This window comes from Bombus huntii, chromosome 12, assembly GCF_024542735.1.
Source record: "Bombus huntii isolate Logan2020A chromosome 12, iyBomHunt1.1, whole genome shotgun sequence".
In the NCBI taxonomy this organism is placed as follows: domain Eukaryota; kingdom Metazoa; phylum Arthropoda; class Insecta; order Hymenoptera; family Apidae; genus Bombus; species Bombus huntii.
The window spans coordinates 3,014,602-3,031,156 of record NC_066249.1 but is presented as its reverse complement, the minus strand read 5'-3'; the positions used below and the strand labels follow the sequence as shown (position 1 = coordinate 3,031,156).

Sequence of the window (16,555 nt, the reverse complement as noted above, 5' to 3'; positions counted from 1 at the left end):
TTACTTCGAGCAATTACGATACAAATCTGCCGATTTAACCAACTTGATCGAGGGAAAAGGAGCAGAGCAGCGATTCAGAGATCGTCGAGTAGAAAACGAGTGGGATCGAACGCGTTTAGATAACAGACTGACGCTTCGTATTTTCGAGCTAAAATTAACCTCGCCGAGGGCAGTCGAGGGTGCGCGCACAAAGGGTGCGAATTCTTCGGGACAGACCTTTCATCTTTCTCTCTCTCTCTGCCTTTCATCTTTTTCTTCTCCGTTCGGTCGAATAAAAATTGCTGGCCTAAATGGCCATTTAAGAAATTCGCAGGAAGAACAGCGAACGACGACCAATTTATGGAGCTCTTTCCGAAACATGTCCATGGCAGTGACAGCGAATTAATTAATTTTCAAGAAAATTGCCAACTAATTATTTTTATCGATATGTACATGGTTTTGCGAGAGAAAGAGAAGAGGCGAAAATTTGGTCAAGAAGTCGTATCCGATTCGTTCGTTGTATATTTGATATATTTACAATAATTTACAAGCATCCGGACTGTAATGTACGTAGAAAGGAAATCAAATTTATTCAACTGGAAAATAGATTTTGTTCGTTTCGTGGAACACGGTGTTTGTCAAGGTTTTTGCTGCCGGGTAATTCAATTGTTTATGAAAATCGCGTGCGCATTCCAACGTACCGGAAACGTGGCGTTTTATCGACAGCTGCTAGCAAATGACGAACACATGCCTCGACTTTTTCCACATATTTCCCACCTATGTTTCGCGTTGCAACATTTTTGTTTTCTCTCGGTTACGTTAATCTGAATTTCGATAGATTCCGCTATCGCGGCAAAGAGGTGCGGTGTAGCCGCAGTTTGTTGGAAAAGCTATATCAAGCTTTAACATGGACCGAAACGCGATGAAATAATTCTTCGGTCTGCGTTTGTCGGATGAATAACGACACATTCGGCAAACTGGCGGAATCGCGGTAACACGATTTCCAGGGAAGCTTCATTGAGCGAGCAATCCTTCGAGCTGCTGGTTGAGATTGCAGTGAAACAGATTCCAACGGGTAAACGCCTTCGCGCACTGCCAACATTTACATTTAAAGCAGCAACGCTGTGGAAGTTGTCGTCGCGTGGTCGTTGTCCTACAGCCGCGTGCATCTTCGATCCGAATTGTCAGGAGGAAATTTCGTTTATTTTCTCTGATCCTCTTTACTCGATGATTTCACTAGCGAAATCGTAAATCCCGTTGAAAATTTACAAATAGTTTCGATCTAATTAAAACCAGAAATTCAACGTGTAATCGAACTGGAAGAACTTTGATCTAACCTCGGTTTCTTTGAGTTTCATAAAATTATTATTTGAAACAAGGGCGAGAAAAATATGAACGGAATTGCTAGAATTGGCAAATTTTAGTCGCAATATCAGGCGATCGATTCACGAGAGCGAAATACGTTGCAACGATCCATGCAGCAGCGAGTAGGCGAGTTCGTCATCGACTGGCTTATTCTAGCGTAGAATCGACTGGTCCCTGGAAACACGCGTTCCGCAGACCTTGTACTCGACCCGGCACAAGCGTCGTTCTTCAATTACGAACGCGTAATCGAATTTGTTACGTATGTCGGAGCCGGTGGTCGCGTAACGAGCTCGTCGGAAAGGGGATTCTTTTCTCGATAGACGTTTCGTTCGCACGGTACACGACGGTTGCTCTCTGGAGATTTATGCGATAAAAATTTTCATCGGCAACTGCTATTCCCATTTCTTTTTTTCTTTCTTTTTCATACGTCAACTTTGGCAAAAGGTTGCAGATTAAAAGCAAACAATTTCAATCGGAAGCCGAATCCGAACGACGTTACATTTAAATTTCATTCATGTTTCGGTTTAATTTCATTCAGCCGGTGTAATGGCATCAAGCAAACGCCGCATGATTATATAAACATCGGAGAATATGGGAGCAACGACGGGCTCATAATACCGGTAAATTTGTTTGAACGTTAACAACCATAACAAATTAAGCGTACGCGGAAAAGGTTCACGGGTTAATTTTCTCTCTCGCCCCTGTTTCCATTTCCTTTTATTACCGGAGTGAATTCTTTGACGCAACTTACCCTCGATTTAATTCAACGGGGCTTCGTTTGAAATTAAAATTCTTTCGTCTCCGGTTTAACAGCGTAACCGGAATATTTTCTGCAGTTGGCGCGGATGTCCATCGATTCTCCGTTACCATTGGGAATCGTCTGGAACAGCTATGCCACGCTCGAAAACAATTCCACTCACGGAATTAGACCAGACTGTCGGCTGTGCTCGATTAACGAAGATGTCCTCCGGCTCGACAGACACATTGCCCGCCAATAAATCAATCGGCCCGACGCGTCTAAACACCAACGGTATTTCTCTCTTTCTTTGTCAACGACTTGTTCAAAGGACTTCGACTTCTCATCCACCCCGAATCCATTAATTTCGCCGGTTCTCTTTGTTTCGTTTCTCCCCTCTGTTCCGCTCCGCCCTGGCGGATTCTGTCGGATAGATCGTGAGAGGACGTTCCTCCATCTCTCCAGACGAAAACGTGAAAACGACGAGGAAACGAACCCCGTCGAAGGGAAACGCTTTATCGAGGCGCGAAGAAGGCGTGTCCCTGGCGATTTCCTCTCGCGAAAGGCAGGGCAAAACGTGAAATGCAAAACGGCCCGTCGAACAAAAGGAGTCGCCGTGCAATAGAACCGTGCCGATTTACCAACCCACCCGTAGTTCCTCTCAACTTTAGCCGCCACCGGATTCACCGGACTTTGCGCCAACTCAACCCTCCTCTCTCTTTCTCTATTTCTCTGTTACGCTCGACGATACAAGTTTGAAACACAATATAACGGGACAGCGATCTCGAATCTAATATCAATAGGGAAATAGGCGAAACGATGCCAGCAGCTCGTACCATTTTTTTCCAACGTCTACCATCGCCTTCGTGTTGTAGCGCGTCTAGACAATAATTAAAGTTGCGGCATCGAGATAGTTGAGAAGGTTTACCATAGCGGAACTGCGAACGCATATAAAACGAATTCTCTGTTGCATAGAATCGCTAAACTCCAGCTATCCGCTCTCGGAAACTTCACTGTTCCCGTTCGAATTTCGCTTCCGTAGGTGCGATCCAACTTGAAGAAGGTTCGCGCGTTGATTCAGTGCGCGTACGCGTGTTTCCGCACGCAGTACTCTCGGTTTTAACTCTCTCTTTCTCTCTTTCTGCGTATTTTAACTTCGTTGGGATATCGGAGAATTTCCTCGTTTCTTTTTCCTTTCATTCGTGGGCACAAATATAAATCTGTTTACAGAGGAATGACGTTGACTGAGCGTGCAGGCAATATCGATAGCTACGAATTAATAAATAATAGAAAGGGAAGGGGATGGAAGGGGGCGGAAGAGAAATCAAATTAAATAAATGGATTAGTCTACGACGAACTACATGGATTAATATCGAGTAAGAACAGATTGAAAATACGTCTATACAATAATTCTCGATCGACGAAGACCGCCTTAATTCTGATATACACGCAGATATTTCGCTTTTATTATTTTGCCAGTTAAACTCGCGTGTAAGCTTCCTACCAAACTTTCTGGATTACGCAAACTTGTTACCATTTTACTTTTTGAACTAGCCTTAGTCGGACTCTCGCTATATCGCTATAAAACGAAACGTTCCAATTTCGTGACAATGATCCAACATCCGTTGATCGATAGTGATCACTGGTTCAGGAAAAACGAAGATTTGGCCGAAATAAAAGCGTGTATCTAATCAATCTGCATATGATTTTAACACAAGAACTATCGATAGTTAACACGAAGCTATTTTTTACCAAACCAGTCAAAATGACTGGTCTTTAACAAATACATAATAACAGAATATTTTTATATTTATTGATTTATTACTTTCTCACAGAAGAAATTCCATGTTATGTAGTACATTTTTGGTATTATTAATCCATCTGGGACCATGATCGACCTAAACGAAGATTGACACATTTATAAAATTGTAGAACCAATCATTTTGACTGATGTATTATTTCTAGCGTTAGGACCTAGCGATCGATCCGGAATTTTCCTGATAACTGATATCGCCATACTGAATGATACGCAGTAAAAATTTAAAAAACGTGTGGGAAGTTGTACAAAAAGGGGAAAATGGTTAATTGGTGTCCGATAAACAGATTGTAGGACCCTTTTACACTTTGACAAGCCAGATGGATTAATAATACCAAAAATGTACTACATAACATGGAATTCCTTCTGTAAGAAAGTAATAAATCAATAAACGTAAAAATATTCTATTATTACGTATTTTTTAAAGACCAGGCATTTTCACTAGTATTGGTATAAGTGGCCCCGATACGAAATTATTTTCAGTTTGAATACATAAAAAGCAAAATAAAATTCATTAGATTATTCTTTTAGTTATCGTTGCGAAAAAAATATAACATGAAGTAGAAATTTTAAAATAAAATTGTAAAACCAGTCAATTTGACTGGTGTGGTAGTTCTAGTGTTAAGCATAACTCTGTCTAAAGTCCGTGAGAATTTTGTGCTTTTTGTACCTTCGTACATCCTTGAAATATCAGACGTACGTTTTATCTAATTGATAGATAAAAGTATCAGGAACACGAGAGGTTACTGTCTCGTATGGTTGTCCGTTCAGGTAGTCTGTGCAAATATTAGGATCAGAGAGAAGCCGTTTTCGTCGACCATGTGGATAACTCAATTGGTTACGGTAGTTTGATTCTGCTGGCGGAAGAATCTTCTCGGGAGACCGTGTTGGCGATTCTTTCCTCTCGCCACCATTAACCCGTTCGTTATTATTGGTTTCTATTAGCTATAGGATATCTAGATAATTACTCGCAATGATTTCCACCAATGGTTTCGTCGCTCGCGTAAATTAAAGTAGCGTATAAAATAAATTCAAGGTAGATGGCAAGTTTCGAAGGAAGGAAGTGAAATAGGAAAGAAGGATCATAAGGAAGAGGAAACTACGCGATGTCTGAAGGGAAAAACAAGCATAAAAATAGATGTTCTTGCTCTGTAATTATTTTTCACTAGACGCAGTCTGGCAACACGCTTCTGTTCGTTCGTTTTCAGTGGAAGAGCGGTAGGTTAGCAGTTTCTTAACCTATCCTGCTTTAATCAGGGCTCGTTCACGAGAAAATATACGCCCGAGTGGTGCAATAAGGAGAATTTGAAGTCAGAGCGGCGGATAATGCGGCGAACAAGAGACAAGAAACGGCTGAAATCATAAAATGCTTGGTGATCAAGGAAGAGATCTCGCTGCGAGAGGCGGAGGAAATTGGGCAGGCGAGTATCGAGCTTTTAAATATTCTACCCCACCGACTCGTTAAAACGCCAGAATAAGAAGATAATTTCCAAAGTTACGTAGAAATAAAAATATAGGCGACTACGGAGCGGAATGTTCCTCGAGACGACCAAGGGGGAGGCGATCTGAATGTCGACGGTGAAAATGTAATAATCCCTTAGGAGGAACGTGCGTGAGAGGATGGAAAAGGGGGCGTTTGAATTCGTTCGCGTTGCTGGAGATCAAGGGGCTGCAAGGGAGTGTCTTAGAGAGTTTCAAGCTGAAGAAGTATCGACTCACCGAGCAGGATAGAAGCGTTGGCTCTCTGCACCAGTTTATCCACCGTGTTCTTGAACTCCTTCGATTCTTTGATTCGTATCTGCGCCCTGGACACCTCGCCCAGTTTCGGTTTCCCAAGCAACGCCATTTTTTCTTCAGCAGTGCGCTCCTCCGGTTGCTTCATTTCCGCCGCCACTGCAATCCCTGCCTCGGCTGAAAACACATCGCACCTCGCTGCTCAAGTAGTTCGATCAACAGTTCCGGGAAATTCCTGCCGTTGCCGGTTATACGATCGAGACGCAGGCGCCGCGTAAAGAAGACGAAGGAAGATATAGAAAAAAAAAGAAAGAAAAGAACTCGTCTGGATTTCCACGTTAATTCAATTCAAACGCGATCGTTGCTCGTTTGTTAATTCACGCGAGCTGTACAGCGAATTTCATTCTCTATTCATCGCGAATACATCGAACGGCAAGAAACGACAGCTAAGAGCACGAGGAAAATCAATTTCTTGATTACCAGAAGGCAAAGACGACCTTACGAGCGATCCGTTTTATAAATCATAGCCGTGTAAAACACGCCAGACTCCGATGCTAATTCCGCGCGCCGATGTCTGACCATATACCGGCTATTATCACTTACGTGGCAGTATCCTACTGATATGTACCGCCATTGGCATAGCAGCACGTTGTTCTAGCTACGTTAGTTCGTCCTCGAGCGCACCGATTTTATGCCGTATATATCAGGCGAGCGTATATTCCTTTCTTTTTGAACTTTTACTATTGCTTTATTTCGCCTCTACGCTCTAACAGCGAGTAAAATGTATCCGAACGAGGCCACGCGTCTGCTATGAATAAATATCGTTTGATTCGATACGTTGCACGCTCGAGAATGTGCAAAATACATGGTTTTCCAACAAAATCGATAGGCAACTTAAGGCAAAGCTGGAAGCTCGAATGGAAACGGGGCAATTTATCACTAGCAAAATATCTGACGTACCAATCTGTAAGCAACGTCTTCCTAAGCGATACCTTGTAACTGCTGAATTTGCCGCAATTTACCTGGGGAGGCTACATCATCGTAAGTTACTCCTATCGGCTCACTTTTTACGACCGTTGTAAATATTCCGGCTCGTTCCTGCCGCGTGTTACGTCCACCGGATGAAGAAAATCCGCGCGTGACCATTGAATTCCAAGGGTCTCGCGCCATTCTTCTTTTTTTTTCACCGCCTCTTCGACATACCATTCGGCTCGTCCATTCATCCCTTAATTCAATACGAGCTCCGATGCAACCGAACTCATTTCCTCCGCGACGTGAAATACGAGCGGCTCGTACGCGTGTGTACATCAACCACGTATCGCGCGAGAGCGAACGCATTTATCATCGGCATGCAGAATGCATACGGTTCGAAAGATCGTCGTATCGATCCCGCCGTTGCGTTACGTCACGCGTTTCTCTTTCTACGGAAATCTTAGAGGACGAAGATATTTTAGAAATAAACGTTAGGATTTTGGTCCTGTGTTTCCTTCTTCGCGGATGAAATTCACAAAGTGTAATTTTGGTGTTCGTTTTATTTCTCGATGGGAAATTTAACGATAGCTTCGAGTTTGATTCGATAGAAAATAGATTAATGGGACAACGATTATAGTTAAAGGTATTTTTTCGTTTTTTTTTTTTTTCACGAAAAGTTTCAGTAGGGTAGAAATGCCAGTTAACAAATGTATTGTACTTTTCGTGTATTGTGTTTGATACATTATCATCGTATTTAAATGTATCGCTTTTGTTTCTGCGTACGAAATGTAAGATTTAATAACAGACATAATCGGATCGTTCGAAGTTAAACACGGAAACAAAAGCCGTATAAGGTCGCGATTTTATAGACGCTTTTCTTGGACATTTTCCAGAAAACTCCGGCGAGCTTCCATAAAAGGCTCGACCCATCCTTTAAATCGTGCTCTCTTGATTTCATAGAAGCTTTTATCCAAGCAGACAGATGTAGCTTCAGAATGCTTGTTCAGAGCTTCTTCAACATCGTACACATAAATAGAAGTTCTTGAGATCGAAGACCAGAGATATTCGATGGGATATTGAACAAAGCATCCCGGAGTACGGAGAGCACGCGAACTAGGAAACTGATTATTCATTTCCTAACGTGTTAAATTGCTTAATTATTAATTAATTGTTAGTTGTTAATTCGATATCTACAAGGCTGGTTCTTCCATTCTTCGCTCTTCGTTCTATTCACATTCGAGACTATCGTATTTAGCCGAAACTGTCTTTGTGACAATCTTTGAGTGATCTCTACAGTTATAATTTGTATTCGATGAATTAATAGTCACGAAAAATTGCATAAAATTGTAAATTTGCATAAACATTTGCAGTCTACTAATAACTGATAATAGCTTCTAACTCTGCTGAGAACCATCGAGTTCTCGGCCACTGAAAAGAGAAATCATCCGATTCGGCGTTTGAGTCGGCAATCTCGAACGAGTTAAAAATTTGTATTAGGTCGTCCGAAAAGTTTCTTTCGTTTTATAAGAAAATGATGGATACTCAACATTTTTCGTTTCACATTATTTTATCGAATTACGTACGATCCATTTTGTTCTATCAAACTAAAGATCACAACGTTCGACAGATTAGGTTTCATGTTTGTATAAAGATGCGTTGTTGTAAAAGACGTGTCTGTAAAAGAAAGACATTTTCCAGACAACCTAATACAAATAACTCGATCCTTGTCTTTCTCTTTGACTCCTATAACTGGACTAGGTTGCGGATTTTTACGCAGTTTCTCGTTCCTGTGAAGATAACCAAAGAAACGGAACCTGCATAGTAATCTGTCTTTTACTTCATTTTTTTTTTTTTTTAATTAAATTACGACGAATGCTTCACTTTGGTTATTTTACAAACCTTCGTATATCGTACGTATCCTGCGGTTTCTCGCAACATGAAATTAATCAGAAACGCGTAAAAATTCAAAAACGCAATAAAAACGCAAACTAGTCACGACTTGAAGAAATAATATTTCTCAGTAATTGAAGAAATAGAAATCGGAGAAGGAGAGTGGTCGTTGGGTCGTTACGGAAGCGGTTTACAGGTATCGACAGGAAGTTTGCGATCTTCTCGTCTCCCTCGGGATAATTCTCGTGAAGGGGAATCGATGTTACGTTCCTTTTTGAAGCGTGTGTCTCGCTATTGCTCGACCTGTCGTCGCCGTTTTATCCGTTCTTCATCCGTTGAACGTGGCCGGGGTCACGAGCCTTCAATTTCTCGCCACTTTCATCTCTCGAACATCGCATATCCTCTCAGTTGAGATGAAATTCTTCGGATTCTCGCGTGTTCCACCGGTTATTCAATCCTTGCTCTGTCTTCCTTTGTTTAAAAGGCAATATTTTTCTTGTCATCTTGTCACCGTGACGCGATGGTTAATGACACGCGTCGCGTTAAGTCGACGTTCGCGCGCGAACATCGATTATACGTCGTCCGCAGCCTTCTTCCGGTTAAAGTGTCTCTGGATTTTTTCTTAGAAAACTTCCACCTAATCGTTATATCGTTACATAGGGTGTCAGAAAAAGGAAGGCGAGATTTTACGAGTCTATAATTCTCTGAAAGAAGAATAAAACACGTGCGATCGGCACAGCTTTTAAAACCAATCCATCAAACAAATTTCTGTGTGCTTTCGCGTTTGCAAATGACATTCGACGTCTTCCATCCAATTTCGGTATAAGACTGACATCCGCGGATCACGAGGTATTTTCTCAGGGGCTCTTTCCATGCGTCGTACATGTTCTATTCTCTGTCGTAAAACTGTCACATAGTTTATGGTTGACGAATAGATTCTTCGCGTATCGTTACAAAGACAAGTCCAGCAAACTAAAGTTTCCAGAATCTTACGTTAATTACGAAGTAAAATTTCAACGTCGAAAGGATTGATTTCAGCGTCTCTACGTTTATTAGAAACATTCTACTCTTCTCGACGAATGGTACAAACTTGCAAAGCTCTGGTCCTTATCGTTACTGCGTCAGTCGTATTATGCGAGAACGCGTCGGCTCTCTAATCGACGGTTGCGTTTCACTATTTTTACAAATAAACTCTTACCGTGACCAGGAATACCGTTAATTTCAAAGGTTAACCGTCGGAGAAAGTTTGCGGTATTGAAAAACGGTGCAACAAACTTTCAACACGGATGGTCTCGCCCGTGTCAAGGCCTGCTTTGATAGACAGGTCTGCCTTTGTCAGTTATTTCCGCCAGGGATTTCATGGAATTTCCACTTTTTCCCAATACCTTTCCAACACACACGCGCACAGACTCACGCTCACGTTGGTGGCCTACGAAAGACGCAGCGTTTTCCGAGCGGAATATTATTCCATTCTTGGCGGCTTTTAGCATGCTCTCGCGTTACCATCGTCGAACAAGCTCCCTCGAAGAAGCTTCTTATCCCGTCGGAAAGCCTGCACCGTGTAAAAACCTCGACAAATCTGATATCTCGGGTTTTCGGCTCGGGATTCAATTTCCTCGTATGTCCTCGAGTGTTTTTCGATGTCGCGGCGGCCACGACCGGGAATTATCCGCTTCGATATTGATTACCAACGAGCCTTCGCTCTTGCCTTTCCCGTGCTTCGATTCGCTGTTTCGTTTCGAAAAAGAACGGTGAAAAAGAACGGCTTCCTGATTGCGAAAATGTCATGGGACACTGCTCACACTGACCTCGTCCGGTTATTATATTTATTTATATTTATTTATGCTGTTGTGTTTACTTTTTTCACCTACAGTTGCTCACATTTCAGACACCTTGCAACGTCCATAGGTAGCACGTGGGTGTGATGGTAATATGGTAATTGGAACAGTTAAACAAGAAGCGATATTAGAGTCTGTGGTAGAGCGTCTGCTACGTCGGCGAACTTTAAAATGACATTTTGAAGAAAGGAGCATTGACCGTAAAACGTCGACAAAGATTGTAAAATTCTATCTGTATGTTACCTTATCTAACGAATAGTATTCTAATGAAAAATTTATATTTACAGATTTGAACAGAGCTTTGCTTAAGATAGAAGATCCTGACTTGGAAAGAGATAAGAATTACATAAGAAAAAATTGTCCACGCTATATGAAGTTTTCTCGATGAAAGAGCCGTTCTCAAACACCGTACGACGTTTATCATGTAAAGACGACCGATCGTTTGATCGTTCACGAATCGCTGGCTTCGCCGCCCTTTCGACGTTTCATAAAGTCGAGCGTCCTTTCGCAGGCGGTTGTTTCTCGTTCGTGGGTCACGGAGTTTCACGGGCAGAAGCGTCGCGACGCGTTTATTTCGGAAAAATAGCAAAGCTGCGTGGTCGAGCGCCAGTCATCAACGATTCTACAGGAGAAAAATACCAGCGTGGGCTTTCGCGCAAAGCGGCTGAAATGGCAAGTGTCGCGGCGACAAAATAATGCGCACAGACTGACGCGTGTACAGCTGGTCGCTGATTCGTCGCCTGATTACGCGCGAATATCGTTCTTTTAATTATGCCACTGTCATCCTAACTACATCGCATTCATCGTTCGCGCGTATCACGTTATTGATTCGCCTGCTCGTTTATTAACCATACGCTGGCTCGTGCTGCTCAAACGTCGCGCGATTTATAAATGGCGTGTTCGTGGAAGAACCTTGCGAAAGGCACGGGACGGTCGTTCGATGTTTTTCGAGGTAAACGCGAATTTACGCGCAGGGACGTGTCGTATCGACGTTCGTGGAAATCGGTTTCCAAAAATTGTCACGTTTTTGCGATGTCTCTGGCAACGTCGTCCCTGGTTTTTCCCTTCCACTCGCTACACATCCGCGACTACGAAGCTACGTTTCGAAGGTTTCCAACCGTAGAACGTAACGATGCGATTCTTCCGTTCCATTGATCCTGACTTTAATCACTTCGGGAAATTAGACTCGTTTTTGCCTTGCCAATCGAACTACGCTCGATCGAGTCTCTCGTAATCTCGAAAATGCCCACGATTCCAATCATTTATCGTTGATGACGAAAGCTATTCGCGACAAAATTCTACGCAGAAGAATTAGTACGATGATCGTTCACGAGATATATTAATATTCGTCGAATATATCAGGTTGTCTCAAAAGTTTCTTTCGTTTTATAAGGAAATAATTAATTTTCTTTTATTTCTATTATTATACACAATTCGATAAAATGATGTAAAACGAAAAATGTTGTGCATCGATTATTTCCTTATGAAACGAAAGAAACTTTTGGGACAAGCTAATATGTGTGCGATAAACAACTTGTAACTTCCATGAGTATTTTCAAATTCATTAGAAACTTTACCAATATGATTATGACGGCCGTGCCTCAGTATGACGTTAGCAAAATTTCCAAATATTTTATATACACGCATTTGAGAGCTACTGTTGGACTAAATATTAAAGCACGTGTAGAGAAGAACGACTATTAAGTACAATAAGCTTCCGAAACAAAGCTCTCATGCCGTGGAGAACATTCGCGGCAATGTTTAATCTCCCTTATTTACGAGCAATGGTCGTAACGCGTTTAATCGCGTTAGAAATGTCAGCAACCTAGCATCCAGCCTCGACACGACCCACAAACGCTTCTATTTATCATCCTTTTGAAACACGTGCCAGTCCGTCCAGGGAATCTCTCCGTAAAAACGAACAATTCCGCTATGATTCGTCGAGGCGAGCGCAATGGAATATCAGCGAATGTCAGAAAACTAAGAATTTTCTCGCAAGGATATCGCGATTCGAAGGAAAGATAGGCAACGAGAAATATATTTAGAAACTAGATGACAGGAGGGAGAAAATAATAAAAGAGTGGAAAATATGCCGAGACGACCTAATCCAACGGTTAAACAGAATCTCCGTCGACTTAGCGGTGGGTTCGTTTGCAGTCGACCTGAGATTGCCTTATTTTTTTCCCTCCCCTCTCTGCGGATATCCTTACAACGTCGTTTCGGTCGTGGTATCTCGAATTTCCGTGAAGCGAGCCGGCAGTGTGGCCGTAATTGCGAAACGCCGGAATCTCCGCCGCTCCCTGATTTCACCCTCTCGTTCTACCGCCGGGTCACGGTCACTCCGTTCTCTTTTTAATCGCCGCGTTTAATGAGAATCGCGGAACAACGTTAAATCGAGAAATAAATGAAGGAGAGAGGGGATGAATGGTCGATCGACGGAACAAGAGGAGAAAATGAGAGGACGAAACGAGAGAAGACAAACGACGGATGAAACCGACCACCACCTCTTCTTCAGTTAAGGGGTGAAAGGTGGCAGAGCGGGGGGAGGGGACGGGCGTTGAAAGGAAGAAAATAATCGAACGATTCCGGAGAATAGTCGTGGTCGAGGAAGTCACCGACGAAGCGTATTAAAAAGGTGCTCAAACGTAACAAGTAGAGCGATTTATCGGCGTAAGGTGGAACGAGATTAATAATGGAAAAACGGGCACGACCAGCGAGGAGAAAGGAAATCGATTAACGATCGTTCGAGACGAGAGGTTCAAGGCGCAGCCACGCCGTCTGCTAAGCGATTTATCGTCTTTCGTATCCCGTGGTTTTCGTCGTTTCCCGTCTAGCGAGGTAGATTAACTTTTGGCAGAAAAATTCGGTGCGAGTCCTCGTCGCTAAGCTTTGCAAATACGCATGCTTTCCTAGCGATTCTTTGAAGCAGTTAAAGGGTTATAGCGTGTAGCCAGCCTTTGAACGGACGCGGACGGCCTTGTGCTGCCGCGTCCTAACAGGATTACGAGATTAAACGCGAACGTTGCTTGAGAACCCGCGGAACTCGGACTGATCTTTTCTATTTTAGGAACACGCGCATTTGCAAGCTTCCTGAAACCTTGGGCAACAGAGCCGCTGTGATTTTCCCCAATGGTCACCGTCCGCGTTTACCCCGCTTCGCGCGATTTTCACCTTCTTTCGACATTTAAAACGTCGAAGATTTAGGAGCCGCCTACGTTTCCACGAATTCTCCGTCTCCGATACTTCGGATCATCCCTTCTGTCAATTCTGTCAAATTACGGCAGTGTAAGCGAAGGTTTCGAAAATTTGCATCTACCTTGGCAAGTCGATTCAAGTAGAAGCTGCTCGAGTCGAACGAATTTCGTGTAACAATAAATGCAAAACATTATTCGATGAAAAATAGCAATGGATCGAATCACGCCATTGCTGTGACGCTCGATTAATAAAAGTGATAAGTATATATCGCTGTTTTGTCGGTGGTGGTTTTCTGAAATTCGAAATTAACAGTTTTCTCGAATTTCTGCAGCGATTGACTGGTTGCGCGCGAAGTATAGAAACGCGAGCGTATGCACGTAAACGCATTAGGCGCACCGTGAAACCTAACCGCTACACAGTGGCTAATTAGTTGCAGTAGCGGCGCGATGAAAGCGGCATAGCTACGAGCACGCGTTCCTTTCAATTATACGCGCTGCTTCGACCAGACAACGCTAAACACGATGCACTCTTCATCAGGGCTAATTAATTAAACCGATGCTGACTTATTAAGCATTTATGCTCGTTCAGATATTGAAGACTCGCTCGAATACCCGCAACTTCTCTCGTTATTGCTCATTTGGTACTCGTGATCGCGGTATATCGTTGTACACAGTACGTTTCGAGGACTCTTCGTGATTTTTTAAATCTAGAAATGTACGTATATATAATCATTCGGAATTGAGATACATTTTCAACTTTCTGTTACGAAACTTTATTACAGTTAAAATCAACGTTAATGGAAATTACGATTTTCTGTCCAAATTAAATACGGTCTGCTCATTTAATTCTCAACTTCTGGTACCTTCGATAAAACGTAGAAGCCAGTCTATTCATCGTTCATTCGTAGAATGTACATGTCGTGCTCGAATATAAACTGAATAGTTGTAAATGATTTTAGCATAGGTGTTTCTATGTAAATGTTCGTTTGGCGGTTACATCTGCTGCTATCTCACTGTACATGCAACAACATAGAGGTAGATTAATATTGGCTCGATCAGATGAAGTTTACTTGTTTAACCGTGTACCTACATTCTGCAAACTTGTCTCTGTACGCGGAATTAGAAGCATCGTATTACATTTGTTTGACGCAACGACACAAATCCCCTTAGAACTTTACGCGACCGTACAAAACATTATACGCGTACCTAATTTCTACGAGAAACCTCGAAAATTTCAAGCATCGACATTTTCCGCTACTTCCGTCGAAATTAAACGGACATTTGCCGTCTCATCGCCGCGCTTATCGCTATAACGAAAAGGATAATTATCTGTTTAAATTTGCGCGTTGAACATCTTCCAGCTTCCACGTACTATGTACGTATCGTTTCCAAATTTATTTCTCATTCGACAAATCTTTCGTACAACACGCGTGACGCTATATATTCACGAAATTTCTACAAACGTTCGAATACTTTGTCAAGTATTACCGTGTAACAAGATTTATCGAGCGAATCGATCCGGATCTGTGTCGCGATAAAGATTACAACTTCTTCGTGGCAAAGTTAGCGACCGTTCCGCCTGTAATCGATTGACGAGTAATAAAAGCCATCGAGTGAATGGCTGGAATCGCGGGAACAGCGAGCGAAATCGTCCTGGCGACTCTGAGGGCGCGTTATCGTCGATGTAAAATTATTCCTTCTGGCAAACGGAGATCGATAAATCGTGGCGCATAGGTAACGCGCAAGTACGAGTCGCGAATCATTTTTCCGCTGTCGAAGTGGCACGCGGACCCGTTAAAGCACAACGTAAACGTTTCTCCTGCTCGTTTATCTTCATTTTTTCCCTATTCCTAACCGCGTCGAAGATATTTTATCGATGACGTTGTTGGGAAAGACGCATCGACCCAAGTTGTACGACCCGGCCAAGATATTCAAGATCCAAACTTTCCGGATGGCCGATCGAAATGTTCGATTAAATTTCCCCTGGTGGAACCTTTCGAAGGCCGTAAAATCTGGAATTGCAGGCCGAGCAATTAAGGGCGCGCACAATTGCTTCCAAGTCGTTGAAACTCTTGGACCGCGGGAAATCCTTTCGGAAACAGTTTTCCAACTTCTCTGACTCGACTTCGACCGGTGTAAGCCGCAAGGGTGGAACGTATCCACCCGCTGTATAGGAAATGGTTGTAACGCCGCCACTTCGTCGCTTCCGTCGCTGCTACGTGTTCAAATAGATCGAGTGGATCTTTCGAGAAGATCGAGATCCACGGACGTTCGAGTTCTGCAGTTACTTCGCGAAATTACCCCAACTTTGTCAATCCGAGTCTTCTTGTTTGTCGTGGCAAGAGAAATAATACGATCCATCGTTGCACCTTCATCGCTTCGTCTTTCGGTTGGACTATCGAACGATAGTCGTCGAAGCTGAACGAAAAAAAGTATCTTTGGAAACCGCACGGGTTGGCTAAGCCTGTGCGAACCTTCTTTCTCAGATTGCTATTCTAGCGAAAAAGAAGTCGAGACTGGGAATTACCTAAGTCGTATATTGCGTCTAAGTAGCTAAATCTGAAAGAGAAGAACGGAGGATGAAACGAGGAAGAGATGGATTTTGTGGAGTAAGAGCAAAGAATAGGAACAAATCCATTTCTGATTTTGAATAGACAGATAGCGTCGTAAATCAGTCGCCTCGTAAACGATAGCGAGTGGACGTAAATTATACTTTCCCACGATAGAAGAATAGTCACGCACATTTATGGACCAGCTAGATTTATAAGCGAGGAAAGTCAAAAACAAGCACTTTTTTTGGCTGGTTTCTTTTAGCTGGTTTCTTTGTCTGGTCGTACGTGGTAGCCAGACGACAGAGGCATAGCGTGAAGGAGGAGGATTAAGATATAGGTTGAAGTATATATGTCGAAGTGATCATGGCTACGCTTTATGAAAGCCAGCATTCTAGAAGAAATAGCGGTGACGTGTGCTAAATGGTCTGCAAATGGAGTCGATGATTACTCCGAGGTCTCCTACCCTGTTGGCAACCATG

At 42.8% G+C, this 16,555-nt stretch overlaps 1 protein-coding gene across 2 annotated transcripts in view; it reads right to left on the bottom strand.

Moving 5' to 3' along the window:
* The window catches only part of LOC126872031 (sodium/calcium exchanger 3), a 121,974-nt gene that overhangs the window by 49,421 nt on the left and 55,998 nt on the right, over window positions 1-16,555 (bottom strand). For both annotated transcript variants that reach the window (XR_007691814.1, XM_050631499.1), the window contains exon 4: window positions 5,616-5,807. Coding sequence is in view for 1 of the 2 variants with exons in the window: in XM_050631499.1 (XP_050487456.1) it covers window positions 5,616-5,807 (192 nt within the window). In the remaining variant the exon portion in view is untranslated. The remainder of the gene's footprint in view (window positions 1-5,615; window positions 5,808-16,555) is intronic.